Source organism: Danio rerio, chromosome 15, assembly GCF_049306965.1.
Source record: "Danio rerio strain Tuebingen ecotype United States chromosome 15, GRCz12tu, whole genome shotgun sequence".
Lineage (NCBI taxonomy): Eukaryota > Metazoa > Chordata > Actinopteri > Cypriniformes > Danionidae > Danio > Danio rerio.
This window is the reverse complement of record NC_133190.1, coordinates 24,222,501-24,243,621: the sequence shown is the minus strand read 5'-3', so window position 1 is coordinate 24,243,621 and position 21,121 is coordinate 24,222,501. Positions and strand designations below refer to the sequence as shown.

The 21,121-nt window shown below is 36.2% G+C and overlaps 1 protein-coding gene across 2 annotated transcripts in view; it reads right to left on the bottom strand.

Annotated features, from left to right (window-relative positions):
- Positions 1-5,838: 5,838 nt before the first annotated feature.
- The window catches only part of ppp2r1bb (protein phosphatase 2, regulatory subunit A, beta b), a 28,098-nt gene continuing 12,815 nt past the window's right edge, over positions 5,839-21,121 (bottom strand). The window contains exons 10-15 of one of the 2 annotated variants that reach the window (NM_001005590.1): positions 16,694-16,867; positions 16,371-16,431; positions 8,922-9,076; positions 8,673-8,815; positions 7,074-7,165; positions 5,839-6,942 (exon numbers count right to left, since the gene is read on the bottom strand). In NM_001005590.1, the coding sequence (NP_001005590.1) occupies positions 6,926-6,942; positions 7,074-7,165; positions 8,673-8,815; positions 8,922-9,076; positions 16,371-16,431; positions 16,694-16,867 (642 nt within the window). In that variant the 3' untranslated portion in view covers positions 5,839-6,925. Of the gene's footprint in view, positions 6,943-7,073; positions 7,166-8,672; positions 8,816-8,921; positions 9,077-13,410; positions 14,111-14,187; positions 16,432-16,693; positions 16,868-21,121 lie in introns of those variants that run through there. The other variant, XR_012390481.1, reaches the window with a different exon arrangement.

Genomic DNA, 21,121 nt, shown 5'->3' with positions numbered 1-21,121 from the left:
CACACCGGCCCTCCAGGATTGAGTTTGGACACCCCTGTTGTATACTCTGGATGCCCACACACCTTATACTGACTCTGAGAAGAACTGTTAAATAAAGTGATTATTTTTTGTTATATGTGTATGAAAAGGTATTAGCTTGAAAATATTCAGATTAAACAACTGAAGACAAATGATCTGCTTTGAGGATTTTTACCTTTCAGGACTATGAATGAGCCGGGACATTTTAAATCGTGTTTTCTGTGTTATATTTCATCTGTAGCAACAATACTAAACTTATATAAAAACATTAATTGGACATTAACATCTGAATGCAGAATTATCCAAAGACCTGAGAAGATTTCTCTGCATGAAAGAGTCATGAATGGTAAATTAACCTGCCGCTGCTTCTCCAATAAGGTATTTAATTAAACAGGACAAAAATGTGTATGATGTGCGGATGATTGACAGGGCTTGTAACTAAGCAAGATAACGATCTGTTAACGAGGAACGGTAGTATGTACCGTAGCTTGCATACTCTATTACACTCAGGGTATAATATGCGAATTGGGACTCAACACATGTCTCGTTAACTAAACACACCTGATTCAGATCATCAGCTCATTAGCAGAGACTGAAAGGCCTGTAATGGGTGCAACAGACAAAGGAGACATTCAAAACATGCAGTGTTGGTGGTCCTCCAGTAACATGGTTGAGAAACACTGCTTTAGGGTACACTTTTGTACCTTAAATTCACTTTTGTACCTTTAATGTACTGTAAGGTACACATTTGTACTTTGTAGGTATTAATATGTACCTTTTAGGAACAAAAATGTTATGCATTCAGACGTTAATAATTATGCACTCAGATATTAATGTCCAAAATATGTCTGTGTATAAGTACAGTATTGTTGTTGCAAATGAAATATAACACGAAAAACATGATTTGAATATTTTTTTAGTGGGCTAGATATTATTTAACAGTCATACAAACATCTTTACTTAAGCCTCTCTACTTGACCGTATGTCTCGTGCGTCCACTATGTTTGTAGTTTATTTACACTTTTCTCCCACGTTTGTAGTTCTAATCGAATTTAGGTCCAATGCACAATGTATTGTGGACAATATCAGTAATTAGAGTACGGACACTTCTACAGTAAAAAATTTAACTGGAAATAGTAAATCATCCAGAGACCTTAGGCGTAATCTTTTCAACATACTAAGATTTGGGACATACTGATTCTATTTCCAGTCCCCACGCCCCACTTCCCAATGATCAATTTTTTACTAGTATTTATGGGAGTGTACTTTAAAGATGGTAATGAGTTTACTTGTAAACTAATCACAATAGATTTGTAAATATCTGTTATAGAAACCAGACTAAATACAAGTGTAAAAACTACACAATACAGTTTTGGGGTGTCCAGACCTGTTCCTGTAGGGAGTTTATTTTTATCTTGCTGTAATTAAACACACTTAAACCAGCTAATTAAGGTCTTCTCTTCTTGCAGAAAGCCTAAACCTGACCCACATCTGTCTTACAGAGGCAGCAAGGTTGGTAGAGGAATGGTGTTACTCTTGAAAATCTTGAGGATATGCAATTGAGATAAATGTGGTTAATGCAATTAACAGTCCCATTGCTGGAAAATCCTATTATTACAGCATAATTAGGTGGTTATCAGGCATCTTACCCTCAGAGGAACAGTAATGATTGGCACAGATGAATTCAGTCTGCTAAACTGAAGGAAAACATCTGATCAAATTAAGTCAGCGTTGCCTGACCTGCATATAAGCCTCGGGCACACATGATGCAGTGTGCTAATGTGTAATAGACATCTAATGAGATTGTAAAACTATACACACAACACACACACAACACACACACACACGCAAGCACGCACGCACACACAATGATTTGATTGAAGTGAGTGATGTAACATGAAACAACCAAGATTAGTTTCTGACTGTAACCATGTTGTGGAGTTTCTAATCCACTCACACAATCAATGACACCTCAGATCTGTGGTTTTCAACTAGTGGTGATAGTCTTCCTAACACTGGAGTGCATCATCTGCTTTGCAACAGTTTGTTTTCAACACAATTGGATAAAGATGAGTAATCATTCTGTTATTTTAGCTGGTTATTTTACACAACACACAAGAAATATTTAAGAAAAACTTGTTATTCACCAATATAAAAGCATTTTTCTCACTTTACATAACAGAACAGGTCTCCCAGAGAGTGAAGACAATTGTTCTTGTCAAGGAAGATTAACAACAGGTGCCACAGTAAACCTTAAATTGCTGCTGTAGCTTTCATTCTGTTGGCAACTCTAGGCAACTGAGCAACGTTCAGAGGTTAGTTTATTGGCCCCATGGCACTAAATGTTGGACCTTTGTGAATTAATTGTACTCTACTAATTAATTGTACTTTAAGTCCAGTTTAACATTAAAGGGTTGGTTCACTTAAAAACGATGTTATTAATTACTTACCCTCATGTCAATCCACCCCCTTCCCCCCCAAGACTTAAGTCTCAAACTGGATTCCTAGAGGACAACAGCTCTGCGGTTTTGCTCCAACCCTAATCAAACACAGCTTATCCAACTAATCAAGGTGTTTATCAAGATACTCGAGACTATTAAGCAGGAGTGAGTTGGAGCTAAACTATGCAGAGCTGCAGCCCTCCAGGAATTGAGTTTGAGACCATTGCCCTAAGACCTTTGTTTATATTCGGAATGCAAATCAAGATATTTCAGATCTAGATTTAGATATTTTGAATTCTAGACTCGCACAGGTGTCAAACTCAAACACACCTGACTAATTGAGTCCTTCAGGCTTGTTTGAAACCTACAGGTGAGTGTGTTGAAGTAGGGTTGGAACTAAACTGTGCAGAGCTGCGGCCCTCCAGAAACTGGATGTGACACCTAGAGCTTCCTCGTCTGACTCATTCAAAGTCCAGAAAGATACCAAAAACATCCTCATTGTGTCTTCATTAGCTCAATCTGAATATTATAAAGTTACAACAATACTTTTGTGTGCATATAAACTAAAGTTAATGACTTTATCCAACCATTTCTTCTCCTAAGTATAGGGCAGAGATGTCCAAACTTGGTCATGGAGGGCCTGTGTTCTGCATAGTTTAGCTCCAACTTCTTTCAACACCCCTCCCTGGAAGTTTCTATACCTAAGAGCTTGATTAGTTGGTTTAGGCGTGTTTAACTGGGGTCTGAACTAAAATATGCAGGACACAGGCCCTTCAAGACTAAGTTTGGACTACAGCCCTGGTATAGATTGTCCGAAAATTGATGTATACCAGGGGTGTCCAAACTCGGTCACGAAGGGCCGGTGTCCAGCATATTTTAGGTCCAACCCCAAATTAACACACCTGAACCTGCTGATCAAGCTTTTTTTTTTTTAGGTAGAAACTTCCAGGGAGGCGTGTTGAAGGAAGTTAAAGCTAAGTTGAGAAGAAACTGTTGAATAAAGTAATTATTTTTGCTATATGTGCATAAAAAAGGTATTATCATAGTTTGAAAATATTCAGATTGAACAACTGAAGACAAATGATCAGCTTTGAGGATTTTTACCTTTCTGGACTACATTATGGTCATTAAAGGAATAGGACGCTCAAAGGATTTTATTCTCAATACCTTAATTAGTGGTCTCGAGTTTGGATTGACATGATGAGGGAGTAATTATTCACAGTATTTTTATTTTTGGGTGAACTTTAAACTTTGAAATTTACCCAAATGTTCAGAATCACCTGCTACCACTGCTAATATGTTCTGATTTTGTCCCAAGCTAGAAGAGTTTTGGATGAGGATTTTTAAAACATACGAACAGATATGTACTGTAGCATTCCAATTGATCCAGATCCATTGATAGGCATTTTTGGTGTCATGCCTGAGAATATAGATCTTAACGATATGCATTCGGTTATTGCTTTCACTACACTACTAGTAAGACGTTTAATATTATTCAAGTGGAAAAGAGTAGACCCCGACACGCTGGCTGGATAAATGAAGATGTCGTACGTTCAGTTAGAAAAGATTAAATATGGTTCAAGGCTCAAAACGCAAGTTCGTAGACAAATGGTCCCCCTTTATTAAATACTTTGAAGAACTCCCTGGCCTTTAGAATTTTTTTTTTTTGTGCAATTTTTATTTATTTATTTCTATGTTATTTCCATTTTGTACTCTTTGAATGTTACCAAGCATTTTATGTCAAATGACAACATATTGACTAAAGAATGTGACAATGCATTCCCTCACTGTTAACTTTGATATATCCAGAAGGTTTTGTGATTCAAGATATTTTTTTTGTTGTTTGTTTGGTTTTTGTATTAAGATTCACCTCTTTTGCATATTCCTTCTTTTAGATGTTGCCAAGTCTCTAATGTTAAATGATAACATATGGAGTAAACAAATATGGTACACTCTGTTTACTCACTTTTAACTCAGAAAGTCTAGAATGATATATATGTTTTATTATTATATGCATTTTTTTTATTTTATTTCAATGTTCTTACACACACGCACGCACGCACGCGCACACACACACTTTTTTTTTTTTTAAAGTCCAGGACCAAAACTACAATAGGAGAGACACTCTGGACCAGTAAGGATGGTTGTTATTTTCTGGTTATTCAGGCATATTTGATAAAGTTTGGAAAGCTAAACTCCATAATACAGCAGACAATTTAAATGCTGATAAAAATGAGTTGATTTTCCGAAAGCAGGAGTTCACTATGAGTGCTGCTGATAACCAATAATGGAGTTGGTAGTTTAAGAGTGGTATTTCTGGAAGTGGTGTTTTAAAGCTAGTGATGAGATCAGAATGTCATCAGTACATAGTAGAGAAAGCTGAGAGCATGGTGATAGATTATATGACTAGAAGAGAAGAAAAGCGGGCCATGTACTGAACCCTGGGGAACACATTATGTAATAAAGTAATTCAAATGCAGTTGAATGATGTCATAATTGTGGACGTTATAAACATAGTAGATGCTCCAGTATTTGAGCAGACGACTCCATCGTTGTCATCAGTATTCGAATTTCAGGTTGATACATCCAAACTAAATAATTATTAGCCATCTCCAGCACAGCTGCCGTTGCATAATCCTGCTCGAACACAAGTAGGAACATCTGAAAGTAATTAGCCACAATGACCCATCCAGGCTACACAGGAAGTTATAGCTGTTGAGAGTGCAGCCTTAAGAGTTTGACGCACTTTTTCACTGTATGGAAATCAGTCCGTATTAGTTTTAGGATATTCTATGTGGCCATTTACACGTGTAATTGCTTAAGTAATTAATTTGCTGTTCAGACAGCTCACTAATGGACACTGTCTCCACATTTAGGTTCAGGTAATGAGACTATATTAGCCATGCAAATCATCAAGATAAAGTCAGCCTGATCTATGACTATACGCCTCTAAATTGGAATGAAACAAGATAGTTAGCTACCCTCTTTAATAACTTCACTCTCAGCGAGCCGCTCAAATGAGTTGCAAATAGATCTAGCCACAAATCCAGCCCGCAAGTTTTTACTGCCTTCAGAATTGATGCTGGTTAAACAAGACACCTGATGCTCCAGGAAAAGTGCCAGAGCTAAACAGTTCCAGCCAAATTCAGTGACGAAAACACGCAATCCAATGCGCTTGATAAGATCATTAGCCAGGTAACTGTAGAAAACGGTTCATCAGGAGACCAAAAACCTGATTCCACATTAATCTTTAAAATTCATATAGGATGACAAACGGTTCGCGGTGAAATCTAACAGGTGTGACGCACACGCTGTTCCCGTTAGAATTATGCAACGATTAGTCTGAGAAAGTGCGTCAAAGGAAGACAACAGCAGGATACATAGTTCAAATGACTTTATTCAGTCCCCAAAGTACACCAATTTCTCATGAGTCGAAAAAGAAAAACGCAAGCCCTCACGACATTGAGCATGAACAAAGGCTTTCCTCAGAATGGAGTAGGTGCAAGTCGTTTGTAACAATGAATTCTGTTTATTAAGTCTATTACCTCCCAAAAACACTTTACTCCATGCCAACCTAGTCATTTGCTGACACATTAAAAGGGATGGTGCACCCAAAAATCTTTACTCACCTTTAAGTGGTTCAATGAAAGTCAATGACTGCTGCTTTCTTACATTCTTCAAAATATCTTCAGGAGAAGGAACTTAAGGAGATTTAGAGCAAGTGAATGATGACAATTTCATTTTTGTGTGAACCATCCCTTTAACATGCCTTTGACTTGAAAAAGTTAAAAACTAGATATTTTATTGGCACAAAGGTCTATAAATTGAGCTATTACGAACCAAAATTGCAGACAAAGCTGCATGAATTATGTAATGTTAATGTGTTCGAGCACAACAGATTCAATTATACGTCATAAATGGCAAAATCTTATGATAAAAGGGGTGATTTCACCGCATAAAGCACATTTCAAGAGACCCCAATCTAACTATGTGCTCAGAACACTATCTACCCTGTGCGCACGCCGGATTCTGCGGTTTAACCATGTGAGCACAAGAGTTTTTTTCCCCTCTCTAGAGAGGGAACACATGTAAACAATGTGCTGTATGCTAGCAAATCTACTAAAGCAAATAAACAGGCATTTCACACCATCTGCTACTGGCAGGATGAGCTCTGGTCTAAGAAAAGCAAATGGCATGCTGAAGCAGGCATGTACCGATTATGATACGATCGCACTGGAATGGCTCATGGGGTAATGTTTAAGAAGAGCTATACTGTACAAGCATGCAGAGCTGAGCTGTGTTTTGAGAAGCAAAACTTGACCCAAAGTCCAACCTTTGATCATTCAATATCATGGAGAGTAAACAAGAACACACAGACGATTTTTAATCATTCAAAATGAACAATAAATAGAAATGCAACAGGTTTTGTGTTGTCAGTTTTTCACTGGATGTCGATAGAAGGTCAGTCAAGCCAAGGCCAGAACTATTGAGAAAGTAAAACAGTGGGTGGGGTGGGGGGGTGGGGGGGGGGGGTGGAACAGAGAATAGAAGAGAATCAAGCAACGCTCTGAAAAGATTAATGTTTGACATTTGAAGTAATAGATAGAAACGAACCACTTATGGCCTCCAGAGCGAAGTACTTCACATCCATATCTTGATCTGTAGAAAGTTTTTCCAGGACTGGTTTGACCTCTGCTTGCAAAGCACTGTGGAATACATTATTGTTATAGTAGGGAAATTCATCCCAGGTACGCAAACCTAAAATAACAGGAACTTAGTTATGGGAACTAACGTCCAATAACATGGCATTAAAAAAAAAAGAAGTGAAGTGAGTCAAAAAAGAAGTGGTCAACAGCTGGAGGATTGGCCATTAAAAGTACAATTACAGTGCCTGGTAGCTCCCATTGCAATAGGATTGACCCTATTCTGAAGTAAGAGCTAATTAGATCCTCCAAAAGATAATCCTAAATTTTTTTAAATAATTTTTAATGTGCTATAACTCAGCTAATATTAAGATATCTTTGTTCAAAAATGGCCAAAAGTCAACATGCCAATTTTTACTTCTGCATTGAGTGCATGTGGTAGCCTCATATACCCTAATGCCATGGTCAAACTAGAGTTTGAGCATGCAAAATTTTGTTGTACAGCGTAGTGAAAAGGGGCGGGATAAAACAAGATGATTAGACATTCAGGAAAAAAAAGCGAGCAATTGGTCCATATTTTACATTTCTGTACAGAGAGGTCATGTTTTGATCTTCGATTGGTCTCACGCAATCACGTGATGTGATTTCGCAGGTCACCAAGCTTGAACGGTGAAACTTGTCGCACGAGCTTGCGTTTCCAGTCTGGCGCATTTGTGTGCGTATGAAGGGAACTCTATGGGGCAAAAGTGCATTCCGATGTGCACGTTGGCCACCAGTCCTTGGTGGTGATTTCCTGTCCACATGCTCTAAAAAAATTAACTATACATTGTGGCGATACAGAGTGCAAAGTATGTGATTGGTCGACTTGGTATCGATTGTGGGTGGGGCCAAGAGCTATGGGAACAAAGCAACGCCACCGACTATATGTTGCAACACTGCATAGTGCAAGCTCATTGATTGGTTGGCTTGGTAGCTGTGACGAGTGTGGGTGGTGCTGAGAGCCATGAGCCCCTTTGGAGGGAGTGTTTACAAGTATCAAGTCCTGTGAAGGAGCTCTAGATGGAAGTTTTTGTTTTGCGTTTACCTTATGATTAAAGTTGTTACACGTCCACCGGCCCCCACCTCTGAATGAGCGAGTTTAAGCTACTTGTACATTAAGGTAGCATTCAGAAAAAACTAAACACAGAGGAACATAAAAAACCACTGCAAGCTAGCATGTCGAAAGTGTCATTGCAGAGCAACACAAACAACGTGTAGAAGAATAAATGTACGACTACGCACAAGGTATGCACCGTGGGGAACTGCGATCCTTCGACAATAAAATATAAATTAGGCTTTACATAAACTATGAATAAGTTCCTCTGATGCAAAAGGGCCTAGTAATACTGGAAGGCTTGCTTATTAAATAAAAACGATGTTTAGACTCTCAATCTTCTGAGATTTTCAAATGCAGATTCAAATGCAAATTAGAAAGCGTGTCATTATTCTATGAAAATACATCATTCAGTATATGCAGCTATTATCACTTTTGAATGATTATCTTTTTAATGATTAGTTTTCTATTAAGTACCTGCTCTCCAGAACTGGTCCAATCTTCTGTAAGCTTTTGGCCACATTGAAGCGAACGTTGGCCACCTGGTCAGTGGACATCTTGAGGACTACAGGCAACATGTGCTTGGTGGTGATTTCCTGTCCACATGCTTCAGACAGAGCCTGACCCAAATAAAACACAACTTTCAGTGATTCACATCTTGCTACACCAGGTAATGCAAAATGACGTTTACCTGTCAGAGCAGTTGATTTAAAGCACCAGACTTACATTGATGCAGAAAAGAGTGGTCATCCTGTGCAGATAGTTGGAATCATTGGCCATGCCAAGGACTTTGGGCACAATGGTATTCTGGGCCCATTCAGCTCCAAACTTCTCCACCAGCTTCATGAGGTTGCAGGTGGCAGCCTCACGGATGGCATACACTGCAAACAGAGTGAAGATACTTTTGTTCATTCACATGCTAGCATGAACGATGTGGGCATCTGATATTTAGATACTTTTAACTCCAAATAAATATGTTCATAGCAAATGATGTGTGCATCACTGTAAACATTATCTACGCTTCTCAGTAAAAGCACACACTATTTACTTTTTCTTTTTTCCACAGAAGTTTCTACTACAGAATATTGGTACTGTTAGCAATTGATTTAGCAGATAATGTGTTTATAAACATTGACAGTGTAGCACAATATTAATAGTTTCTCTTCTCCTTGATGCAATTGTGCAAAAAATAAGAAGAATGTTGTGACAACCGGCCAGAGCACCATCTGTCCAACTCCTCCTCTACTGCGATCGGAAGACTCACTAAAAATATATTGCTTAGTGAGTGATACTTGTGTAATTTAAGCATTAAAAAAAGGAGCAGCATTGCAGAGCAAAGAGATCCAAGATTAATATTTGCAGTTTGTCTGTTGTTTTTCAGCCTGTGCAAATTGTAGCCTCAGTTTCCTGTTCTGACAGGAGTGGCACCCATTGTGGTCTTCTGCTGCTGTAGCCCATCCGCCTCAAGGTTCCACATGTTGTGCATTCAGAGATGCTCTTCAGCATAAATCGATTGTAACGGGTGGTTATTTGAGTTACTGATGCCTTTCTATCAACTGGAACCAGTCTGGTCATTCTCCTCTGACCTCTGGCATCAACAAGACATTTGGGCCCACAGAACTGCTGCTCACTGGATATTTTCTCTTTTTCAGACCATTCTCCGTACACCTAGATATAGTTCTAAGTGGAAATCCCAGTAGATCAGCAGTTTCTGAAATACTCAGACCAGCCCATCTGGCAACAACCATGCCATGTTCAAAGTCACTTAAATCACCTTTCATCCCCATTCTGATGCTTGGTTTGAACTGCAGCAGATCGTCTTGACCATGTCTACTTGCCTAAATTTGCGCTAACGAACAATTGGACAGATATACCTAATAAAGTGGCCGCTGAGTGTATACGTGTACAAACAATAGATGAGAACATCAGAGAATTTGTATCTACTTGTATTTGTTTATGCACGTATGCATGTAAGCATGTCATGATATGAATAAAAATGTGCTTAACATATTGTAAAGAAATGGTGGGGGGCAAAAATTATTTGTCTTTTCTTGGTCTTTTGAAATTGTTGCTGTTTTGAGTAAAAATGTCAATAAAAAGATCGGAACAAAAAAAGTTAAAGCATTATGTGATACTATGAACAGGACAACAGTAAACTTGGTTAAGGAATTTAAAAAAAAATCAATTGTTTGCATATAAAAAAATTATAAAAGATATTCTAAATTAGAAAGTAAATGGTGTTTAAATGTAATGTTATGACTGAAATTGCAATTTAAAGACAACAAAATAGTTTGTCCCTTTAGGGGTTTGAGAAGACAAGTCCAGATTTTTATCCACTACACTACAACACCCTCAGTATCCATTTGTGCTCCACCGTTTCATTTGTTTTCCTTCTAAATGTGAAACATGTACTCATTTTGTAATATTTACGTTGCTATTCGTAGTAAGCCTTCCCCACTTGTTTGATCAGATTCCTTGCATGAGATTTGGACCCAAGTGAGGTTAATCAACATTGTTTTGGTGCTCAGCATTACCTCCACAGATTACATTCCACCTGACTTCACAATAACTCGAATAACAGATCACAATCTAAGCCATTTAACCTTCATTCTGGGAAAAGCGAATATCTACAAACATCCTGTGAAATTGTGCATCGCAAATCTGCTAAACATCAGACGGGCGGCTCTTTTCAGATCAAGTCTGACGATGACATAACCCCCTTTATCAAAAAGGCAGGGAATTTTCCTGAGACAATCCTATTTAGAGTTTAAAATTCAGCACAAATCCCCACCCATAGTCCTCACAGAGCTTATGAAAAAAAAATTAAATACCGCACATCAGCCAAAAAAGTGATGAGCACTTGCCTGAAGTAGGTCAAGCTTTAAATGGGGATTATAAAACACACACCAAATGAGCCTCTTGCAGATGTGCCTATGTGTGTGTGTCAGAAAGAGGAGTTGAGATTTACACATGACAGAGAGCCGAGAGCAGCGCCGCTCCGGCTCTGAGCTCTTATGTAAGAGGACAGCACTGGCCCAGCAGCACAGGATATACAAGAACATTCCAGTGATGTAACCCATCTGGCCCTTTGTCTACAACTGTGTCAGAGTGTAATTGTGCATTTGAGAGTGTGTGTGTGTGTGTGTGTGTGTGTGTGTGTGTGTGTGTGTGTGTGTGTGTGTGTGTGTGTGCGCGTACTGTCGAGTCTTTGCTGAAATTCACCATGCAAAACACCAACAGCTGGATCTACTCAGCGCATGGTTGAGAGTGAGATCATAACTGTTCTGACAAGCGTTAAATTGAACTTTTACTAAGAGGCTCATCAATCTCAAACACTCATTACCACTGACACGCCAATCAAAAATCATTCTACAAAAGCGGCACCTGTGTGAAGCTGAATATTAGACACGATGGTTACAAAAGCAACCATTATTCCAGTTTAAGTGTCATATGATCCTTTATAAAACCATTTTAATATGCTAATTTGCTGCTTAAATAACACTTAGGCTGTTATTAATCGCAATACGGACTTGTTGCCCTGCTCAATATCTTTGCATTTCTTTGAAACGGACAATCTATAGTAAAGTATTCGTTTACTATTGATTTATTATTGATTGTATGGTACTTTTGGTCAATTTATCAACCCTGTTATACAACAGCAGCAATACTTGCCTGACCCGGTAAAATTATTTTCCATGCTATGGGCCACTTACTCTATATCCCATCAATAAAAGAAGACCGTGAAATGCATTGACCATGTTCTGTGTAAAAACTGGTTACACTAGTCATGTTTCCATCCACCTATTTTTATGCACAATGTAGGACATGGTATAAAAAGATCGATAGAATGATTTATAATGGACAATGCATAATTTATATAGAAAAAGACACTGAAAAAATATATATATGAAAAGGTCAGATGCAAAAACCTAAATGTCATCTGAAATTTTCTTCTAAAATGAGCATTTTTTGCAAGTGCCTGTGTGTATATTCACTGAATCCACTTACAAATAGGTTCTTTGCATTGCCTTTAATGCGAAATAAGTTCACAAATGTTGGAGGCTGACAAAAATGCGCATTGTAGATACATTTCAGATGGTTTTTGCATCTCTTCATTTTTGCAACTTTTCATATATACATTTTTTAAAAATGTGTATAAATTATCAGACTCAACTGATCTCCTAAAAAGATTTGTGCATAAACTCTGATGGAAAGCACAGTTTGCTAAATGCATACACAGTCTGCATACACACAACTTATATACACTTACATAGATAATATATTCACTTACATTAATTGCACTCAACAGATTTATTTAGTTCTTGGATTATATTATACGTCACATTTAGACCCTAAGCACTGATGTCTACAAATAGTTAATTTTTTCTTTAGAAATTACCAATATGGGGTGGTTCATTCCGCTCTGGCAACCCCTGATAAATAAGAGACTAAGCTGAAGGAAAATTAATGAAGGATTGAATAACCAACATGGAATGTCTACACACAAACATGCATTCAACCATTCAAATCATAATAAATAGAAAATAAAAATAGCATTCAAACTCTGTCTGATGTGTTACTGTGTTGAAGCCTTAGGTGTGTGCCACAGTAAAGTTTCTGTCAGCCTCTTTCACATTTGTTTTAAATTACCATTTGTGCATTCATGGTTGTTTGCTGCACTAATATATATATATATATATATATATATATATATATATATATATATATATATATATATATATATATATATATATATATATATACACAAGCAGTATATCACTGCATGTATATGTTTGCAGATAGACTATATACAAAAGTTTCATATGAACTAGCATCATATAGTGACCAGTCCTTCCACAGCTCCAACCGTGCAAAATCTAATCAAAGTCTGACATTTCGAACAAAGGGCTCTATGTTGACGGTCTATGCGCAGAGCGCAAAACGCAGGGCGCAAACGCTTTCAGGGCGTGTCAGAACGCATTTTTGCTAATTTAAGGATGAGAAAATATGCTTTGCGCCGTGGCGCATGGTCTAAAAGGGTTTAGTTTATTTTCTTAATGAGTTATAGGTGTGTTTTGAGAATAAACCAATTAGAGTCTCATCTCCCATTCCCTTTAAGAGCCAGCTGCGTCGCGCCATAAGCTCATTCGCTATTTACAGGACGTAAAGTAAGTCTAAGTGGAAAAACAGAGCATTTCACTAGCAAACAGTTAAGTTTTTTTTTTTTTTTTTACAGAAAAACTGTTAAACAGAGCATCTACTGCTTGAGAATGAGAGATAAATGATCACTTTCACTCTTGGATAGGGAAACCTTTACGAGCAGACATCAATTAGTCTATAAATAATTAATTGCGTTTGTCAAGCGCAAATATTTGTTTCAAAACTATTTCTAAATCCAGTTCAAATTTCCAGCAAACGAATAAATGAACAATATTAACGAAGTGTGCTTAAAAACCTGAGTTATATCCTAAAACACATGCTGTGTTTTTAATAAAACAAATATAAATATGGATATAATAAATAATACTGCTAATAATAATATTATTCAAAAGCAAATTGTTATGAATGAACTGAAAAAGCCTCCCGAGATGAAGAAGGCATAAAAGCAGTGATTTTTCATATTTATGTAGGCTAAAAAATAATATGTTTTGTAATATTTTAATCCTTTATATTTATATCCTATATCTATTCTTATTATATCCTATATATATCCTTAATATTTACATTTTTTTATATGTAAAGATATTTGCCTATTGCTCTCTTGTGCGTATTAAGCAGTGCGTAAGCAAGGCGCAACTCTGCACCGGAGTTTAGACTGGGTTTGTTTTGGTCTAATGAAAAATTTATTTTAGTTTCTCAAAATAGCAACGCGCCAGCAACGCCTTCAGAACGCCTTCCTTTTTAGACCAGAACGCCTATGGACGCACATATGAGCGCTAATGCATTTGCTATTTAAACAGCGTAGCGCAACGCCTTAAAACGACTCTTGCGCCAAGCTGAAACTACCAAACAAGTTTTGCGCCGCACCTTGCGCCGGGTGTATGATAGGGCCCAAAGTCTGTTAACATCAGTTTGATAACTTCAGTCAAAATATTTCTAAAGAGCCAAGAAACCCCTCTAGTTTTCACACCTCTATTTTTAAAAAAGTCAGGAAAGTCTGGCTTTGTTTGGGTGGGAGGATCAAATGGCGAAAGAGGGAAGGGTTTGCATGAAAAGGGGAGTTTCATTATGTGCACATGCTGATTTTTTTACAGCGGCAACACAAACACAGACGCAGGGGAGATAGACAGTGATTTGGAGAGCAGCGTATACAATGGATCTGAGAGCTGTGTGAAAGTGGAGGGTTTTCAGTCCATAATATTGTAGTGATAAAACTGTAAACTTAGTAACCTAATCATTTTGACTAAGGTATCTCTTTAAAAACTTACTGCTGACGCTACTAACTAACTTTGCCATCTCTAAAAACAAACAAAGAGCATTGAATTTGTTAAACTTACCAAATTCGTAGAGACAGGACAATCAACACGAACTGGAACTGTGTCTTTTTTAAAAATAAGACGAGTGGCAAATCCTGATTTTACCATTTCCAGATTCTAAAAGCTCGAGTAAAAAATGTTTCTTACAAACATATTTTTGTTGAATGTTAGCAGACCAATGTAATCCACACATGTGGGTCCACATGCAAGCTGTGCTCTCTTCATTGGGAAATTGAAACAAAACCTTTTTTGTGGCACATTTATAAATGCAACACTGACGCCCCATGTCTCCGAACAATTCTTCTTCTACGATTTGTTTGAATTACGATTGGTAACACAACATGGCGTCTCTCTGAACGCTGTAACAGGTAAAAAGAGCCTTTGAAACTATATCATGCATATCAATAAAGTTGCATCTTGTTCACAATAGTGTACTGACTGGTTTGAACCAAGTCTTTCATAAATTAATTCTGAAAACTCAATGACGGCACTTTTTGCCGGCCTGTACAGACATGATGAAATTTACACAAGTGTCTAATGGGCGTGATGTTGCTTCAAATTTTCAAACTGGAAGAACAAATTTTCATTCAAATAACACAACTAATTTTCACTTTTTTTTTCTAAATATGTGTCCTAATAGTGTTTTTAGCAACTTGGGACATATATATGACAGTCAACATCTCAACAATACGTTTTGGTGTTTTGTGACCCTTTAACAATGCCCCTGTTACTATTAGTTTGCTATTACTGACTGATGCCCAAAAAGAAAGCCCCACCCCCTACTCTATATTCTGTTACATTTGAAAATAGTACATCAACATACTGATTATAAAGTCACTTCTGATTCACACAGTCCTTATACCCAGCAGTGACACTTTTCATTTGAAGATGTTTGTTTGAATACATTTTATATTGATAATGGTGTGCTGCAATGTCAAGCAATTATATAAATGATGCACAACGATAATATGTTAAGGTTACGGCCCGGCACAATCTTACATTTAGATCTTAGAATGTGGAAAAAGATTCAAATACTCCATGCCAGTCATACAAATAAGACTAAGCAGAAGCTTGAGGCTTGGTTGAACAATGTGTGTGCTAAACTGGTAAAGCTGCTAAAGAATGGATCAATAACACAGCCATTGCTGATGCAGCCTCTGGGAGGAGTGGGGTGCTCTGCTGCTCATAAAATTTTTAAAATGTATGAAGCAAAATTGCTTGCTGTGAACTGTTGTAAATTTGATATATTAAAAAGGGTGGTGATTTACAGTAGCATTGAGATATTTAACCAAGGGTATAGAAATGTCATTAAGACCCTGAAGAATTGTATCAAATTGTCTAAAAACAACTTATGTCAGCTCAAAAAGCCACTACTACTGTCTGATTTGTAACCTTATGCTATAGGTGGATCCAGACATGTGGATTTCTAGCATTTTATCAGACTCTTGTAAATGGTTTATAGTTGAGGTGCATGTGTTTCTCTTCTCCTTTTGGGGAAGAGTCAGGATAGCAGAAAGTTCTGGGCAACTGCTGCATGCCTTGGCTTCATTATCTTCAAATGTAAGCAAATCCATCTGCTTGAACTTATACAGTTTATAGGTTTTGGTTCATAGTTGTCAATAACTCAATACATCTTTCTTTTCTCCGGTTATCAAGTGAATTGTGATGTTCTTAAAACTAAAGGCCTCAGAAGACCTACCGTGATCAATGAGCCATGCCATACACAGGGAATTCAGCTTTTCGTCGAAAAACTCCACCCCCTGACAAGAGAGGTAATTATCGTTACATTCCATACAGCTTAACAGAAGAGTTCATCAGAAAACATCTACACGGTAAAATATTTCCAAATCAGCAAGTCTGTTAATAAAAGCGAATTTGCATTGTATAGCAAAAAGCAGCTTAAACATTCTTTGAAATAGCTACTTTTGGGTTTCAAGCAATAAAAAAGCCATACAAATTTGGAGTAACTTCAGGGGAAGTTTATGATCTATAGACCAATAATAGAGTGGCATGCAGACTCACCAGTTGGCCAGCTAACAGAGGCATGTACTCAATGATGGCCAGCCGAACCCTCCACTTGGCGTCCTCAGCCAGCTCCACTATAGCTGGAAGCAGAGACTGAGAGAGCTGCCGGATCCCGATCACCTCGTTCACACAGTCCAGGTTAGAGATGATGTTCAGGCGCACCTCAGGACACTACATACCAAGTAAACAACATGTCACATTGATTTATTTACATTTAATTAGAAAATTAAATAATGAACCTTAATATTTTACCAGATTATCAAAAGATAATAATTCACTTCCAATTGTCTAGTTATTTCAAATAAAAAAAATAAATGAATAAAAATCCATACTAATCTTCAGACACAGATAAATATAAATCTTCAGATAATAGGACAAAGTTATATATATAGTTGGCAGATAAGACAATATAAACATCAAATAGATAAACAGTAAACAAAAGTAATTATTCATCTTCAGACAACTTCATACATCTAGAAAATCTTCAAGCAAATTAATAATCTGCAGTTTAACACCATCACTTTTAGCCAGATACATAATTTCCTAATTGTTGGAAGATTAATATTATAATTATAATTATATATATATATATATATATATATATATATATATATATATATATATATATATATATATATATATATATATATATATATATTTTAATAAGATGAAGCCATTTAATTTTCAGATATATAAATATAGAAACATCTTGAAATAATTCGATAAACATTTAACTTCATATAATTTAATAAATCAATAGCTATTGAGAAATTGATAAACAACACTACATAAATACTTCTCAAAATAATTATCTAAACAGATTTAATGATTTAATGCTTATCCAAAGCAATAATAGAACTTCAAACAGATACATTATATTTACATAGATAAATATGAATCAACAGACAGACAAATATTAAATCTTCAAATAATTAGATAAATATTCATCTTGAGAATTTAAAAAGTGAAAATACTCATTTAATTTTTAAACAAATATTAATCTTTCAAAAAATAAAGATTTATTTTTATACATTTAGATAAACAATCTTCAGATAAATTTTCATACACAAGTTTTCAATGTCAATGTTTATATATTAATAGATATAGGAACGATATTGGAAAAATCTGATATGGCGATAGTTTATTTTTCTGCGATATGAACATATTGCGATATGAACATAGTGTCAGAAGTTACAGCACTATTTAATAATTTTCTGGGGAGTCTAACAGTATTCAGGTACAGAAATTGAATAACCACAATGCAAAAAAAAGCTTTATTTGTATTTATTTATTATTATTTTTTGTCTTGTTTCTAGTCAAAATACCAATAAATATGCTTAGAGCAAGTAAAAATATTGTTTGTGTCAATGTCAAAAAAAATAAAGCAAAATCAAGAGATTTTCCTTAAAGCAAGCTAAATTATCTGCCAGTGGGGTAAGTAAAATAATCAGGTTTTCACTTTGAAATGTAGATTCTGGACTAGAAACAAGACAAAAATTCTAAGCAAGAATTTCTTTTGCATAAATTATGAATTCTGTAGCTCCTACTTAACTATAATTTAGACCCAACATTGCATAACTTTGCGATGTGACTATTGCGAATGCCTACATGCAATATTGGTGCTAAAATATTATATTGGAGAGGGCTAATTATTAATAATAATAATAATAATAATGTTAAAATATAATTAATTTTCAAATAAAAAAAAAACCTTTTCAAAGGGAAAAAAACTAAAACTGCCGTCTAAAAAAGATAATGTTTAAATTCGTAACTTAAGTTGATAACTTTATTTATTTCATATTAAAAATATTTGTTTTTATTTGTAAAATGGTTAAACAAGGACAGTCTGGTAAACAGAATGTCAACTAATTTGTTCCTTTACAAAATGCAGATATGAATCAGACGCAATGAGAGCAGTGTATTAAACACGGTCTCAAAGAAATTAAACAGAGCCTTGTTGATTTGATGTCTTTAAAGGCCTAATAAATGATTCTAATTAAGTGAATAAAGTTGAGTGTGAACTTCACAAAGAAGACAAATGTCCTCATGTTTTAGATTTCCCTTAAAAGGATCCAGGAGGACACGGCACTCATGTGATACTGTTACAGCACATGCTGCCAAATATTTGATGACTTGCTTGAGCAAGTGCACTTTGCTGATGACTGACTCAAATCCAAACAACAAAGTTTGTTAGTCAAACAGAGTCAGACGGATCAGCGGCCAATGGAAATACACTTCAGGACAGAATTTACAGAATCCAGCTCTTAACATTTTAAGATGGTGTGTTTGACAATCCAGACGAGTCCAATAAAACAGAAGGAAACACAAACAGAGGAAAGCGTTTAGATGAGTTTCGCTTTTGGCTTGATTGAGATGAAAGATGAGGCCAAAGTTCAACTACATTTAAAAAAAAATAATAACTAAAAGTTTATGACTACAATTTAGGACTGTTTACGCTAGTGCAGTTACCCTTTAAAACACATAACCTTTGCTACGGTTTAGCCTAGCATGAACCAGGAATTTTTTACCCTCAAAAGGAGGAAAGACATCGTTTTTAGTTTGTCTAGCTAGAATGCAAACAGACCATTATGCGGTGACAGAAAGAGCATCCTGTATGTGTTCTTCACTTTAAAGTCCATTTGAAATCAAAATCAATTTACAATGTTTATTTTGCTAGCACACATTGTTATTCTTTAGCCAAACAAATAATCTGTGCAAGTCAAACCACTGGAAAAAAAAAGTTTGTTTTGGTACTCTTCAGTCAAGACTATTAGCTTCCCCAGTTGAGTGATGTCCTATGTGGACATCAGTTTGATTTGAGGTAATTATGCACAAAATAGAAAGCCCCGCCCACTACTAAATATTCAGTTTCAGCAGAAGTACATCAACATACTGAAATAAAAGGCTCAGCAACTTTTTGGTTTACACTAGGGGTGTGAACCTACTCTGGTCTCACGGTTTGATTATAATTATGTCATTGATTCAGTTCTATTCGAAATCTCAATGGATCACAGTGCATTACATTTTATTCTTTAAAACACAAAAATTATTGAATACATTTTTCATAATATATTTATATATTATTTGTAATACAATTCTGTTGTTTAATTCAAACACTCGGATATATGGCCTGTACCTTTAATTTTACCTGCTAAAAGAAAACACTCTTTTTGAATACATGCACAGAAACTCAAATACATGTACAGAGGTCAACATCAGCATTTATAGCAAACAAACAAATTTAAATATTATTCTACTGGCTTTGAGCATTATCAATCATGTTTCTACATCCCTCTGATAGGTCATTGTGTTCACACACTCAAGAGAAAGGGCTGCGATTGGCTCTAAAACTGTCAGCGCTGTTCATTTTCTTCGTAGCAGTGAAATAGTGTCACCTGGTTCTGCTGTTCTACAGTGTCAGTGAAAGGCTGTCCAGCAAACTCACGTGTAGTGAACTGTGCACAGTTGTCTGCTTTAAGTAGTTAGAGCATTTTAATTACTCACCATTGTCTCGTTCGAAAAGTATTCTACCACGATACAGTACATATGAGATAAAGGACATCAGTATGTTATAACAGGTAATGATCTCTTAATAAACCGATACAGAATTGTCCACATCTGCATCATGGTGCATCGAAGAAACAATTAACTTTGACACCCCAAGTTCACACAGACTTTAAAATGACTTAAGTACTAAAATAATTATCTTTTGGAGCATATAATCTCATAGGCAGTGCACCAACATGTATCGCACTTCTGTTTTGGATGTCAAGAGTTGAAATTTCCAACACTGACCTTTCCTAATCCCTCACCCCTCCTCTTTCTGATTTCTTATCCCGTCTAATTACCACCCTATTACAATGAAAATGACTCTATTATCTTCTAAATGTCATCTTCTCTCAAAAAATTAAGTATTTTACAGTTGTCACCGCGTTATAATGAAGGTATGAGATTGAGAAACAAACAAACACAGTAAAAATGACACTGCACAACTTAAATGGTCAGTTGTTCAGCTGCTAAATGGTCAGTTGCCTACTGCATGGTTGCTTAAATGATCAGTTTGCATAAAAATATATCAATATTTCAATAGCTGAACTATTATGAAAATGACTGTATTTAATCCAAATGCTTTACATTAGCTTCTGTCATGCTTTTTAGTCACGTAGTGTGGATAGAGACCTTTTCTAAAACATATTTTCAAAAACTCCTCTATGGATGAGGGGGGGTTTTGCTTTAAAATGTTGTGCAAATGTAGCCTAAGAAACTATACGTCTCAGAGAGTGACTATAGACAAAAGCCCAATCCAAGAATTATCAAACGAGGGCTTTCAGCAACCCTAAGGTGACCTTTCAGACATGTAAAAGGCACATCTGTGTGTCTCCTTTAGTCCAATCAGAAAGATTGACCACTGGAGAAATAAAAAAA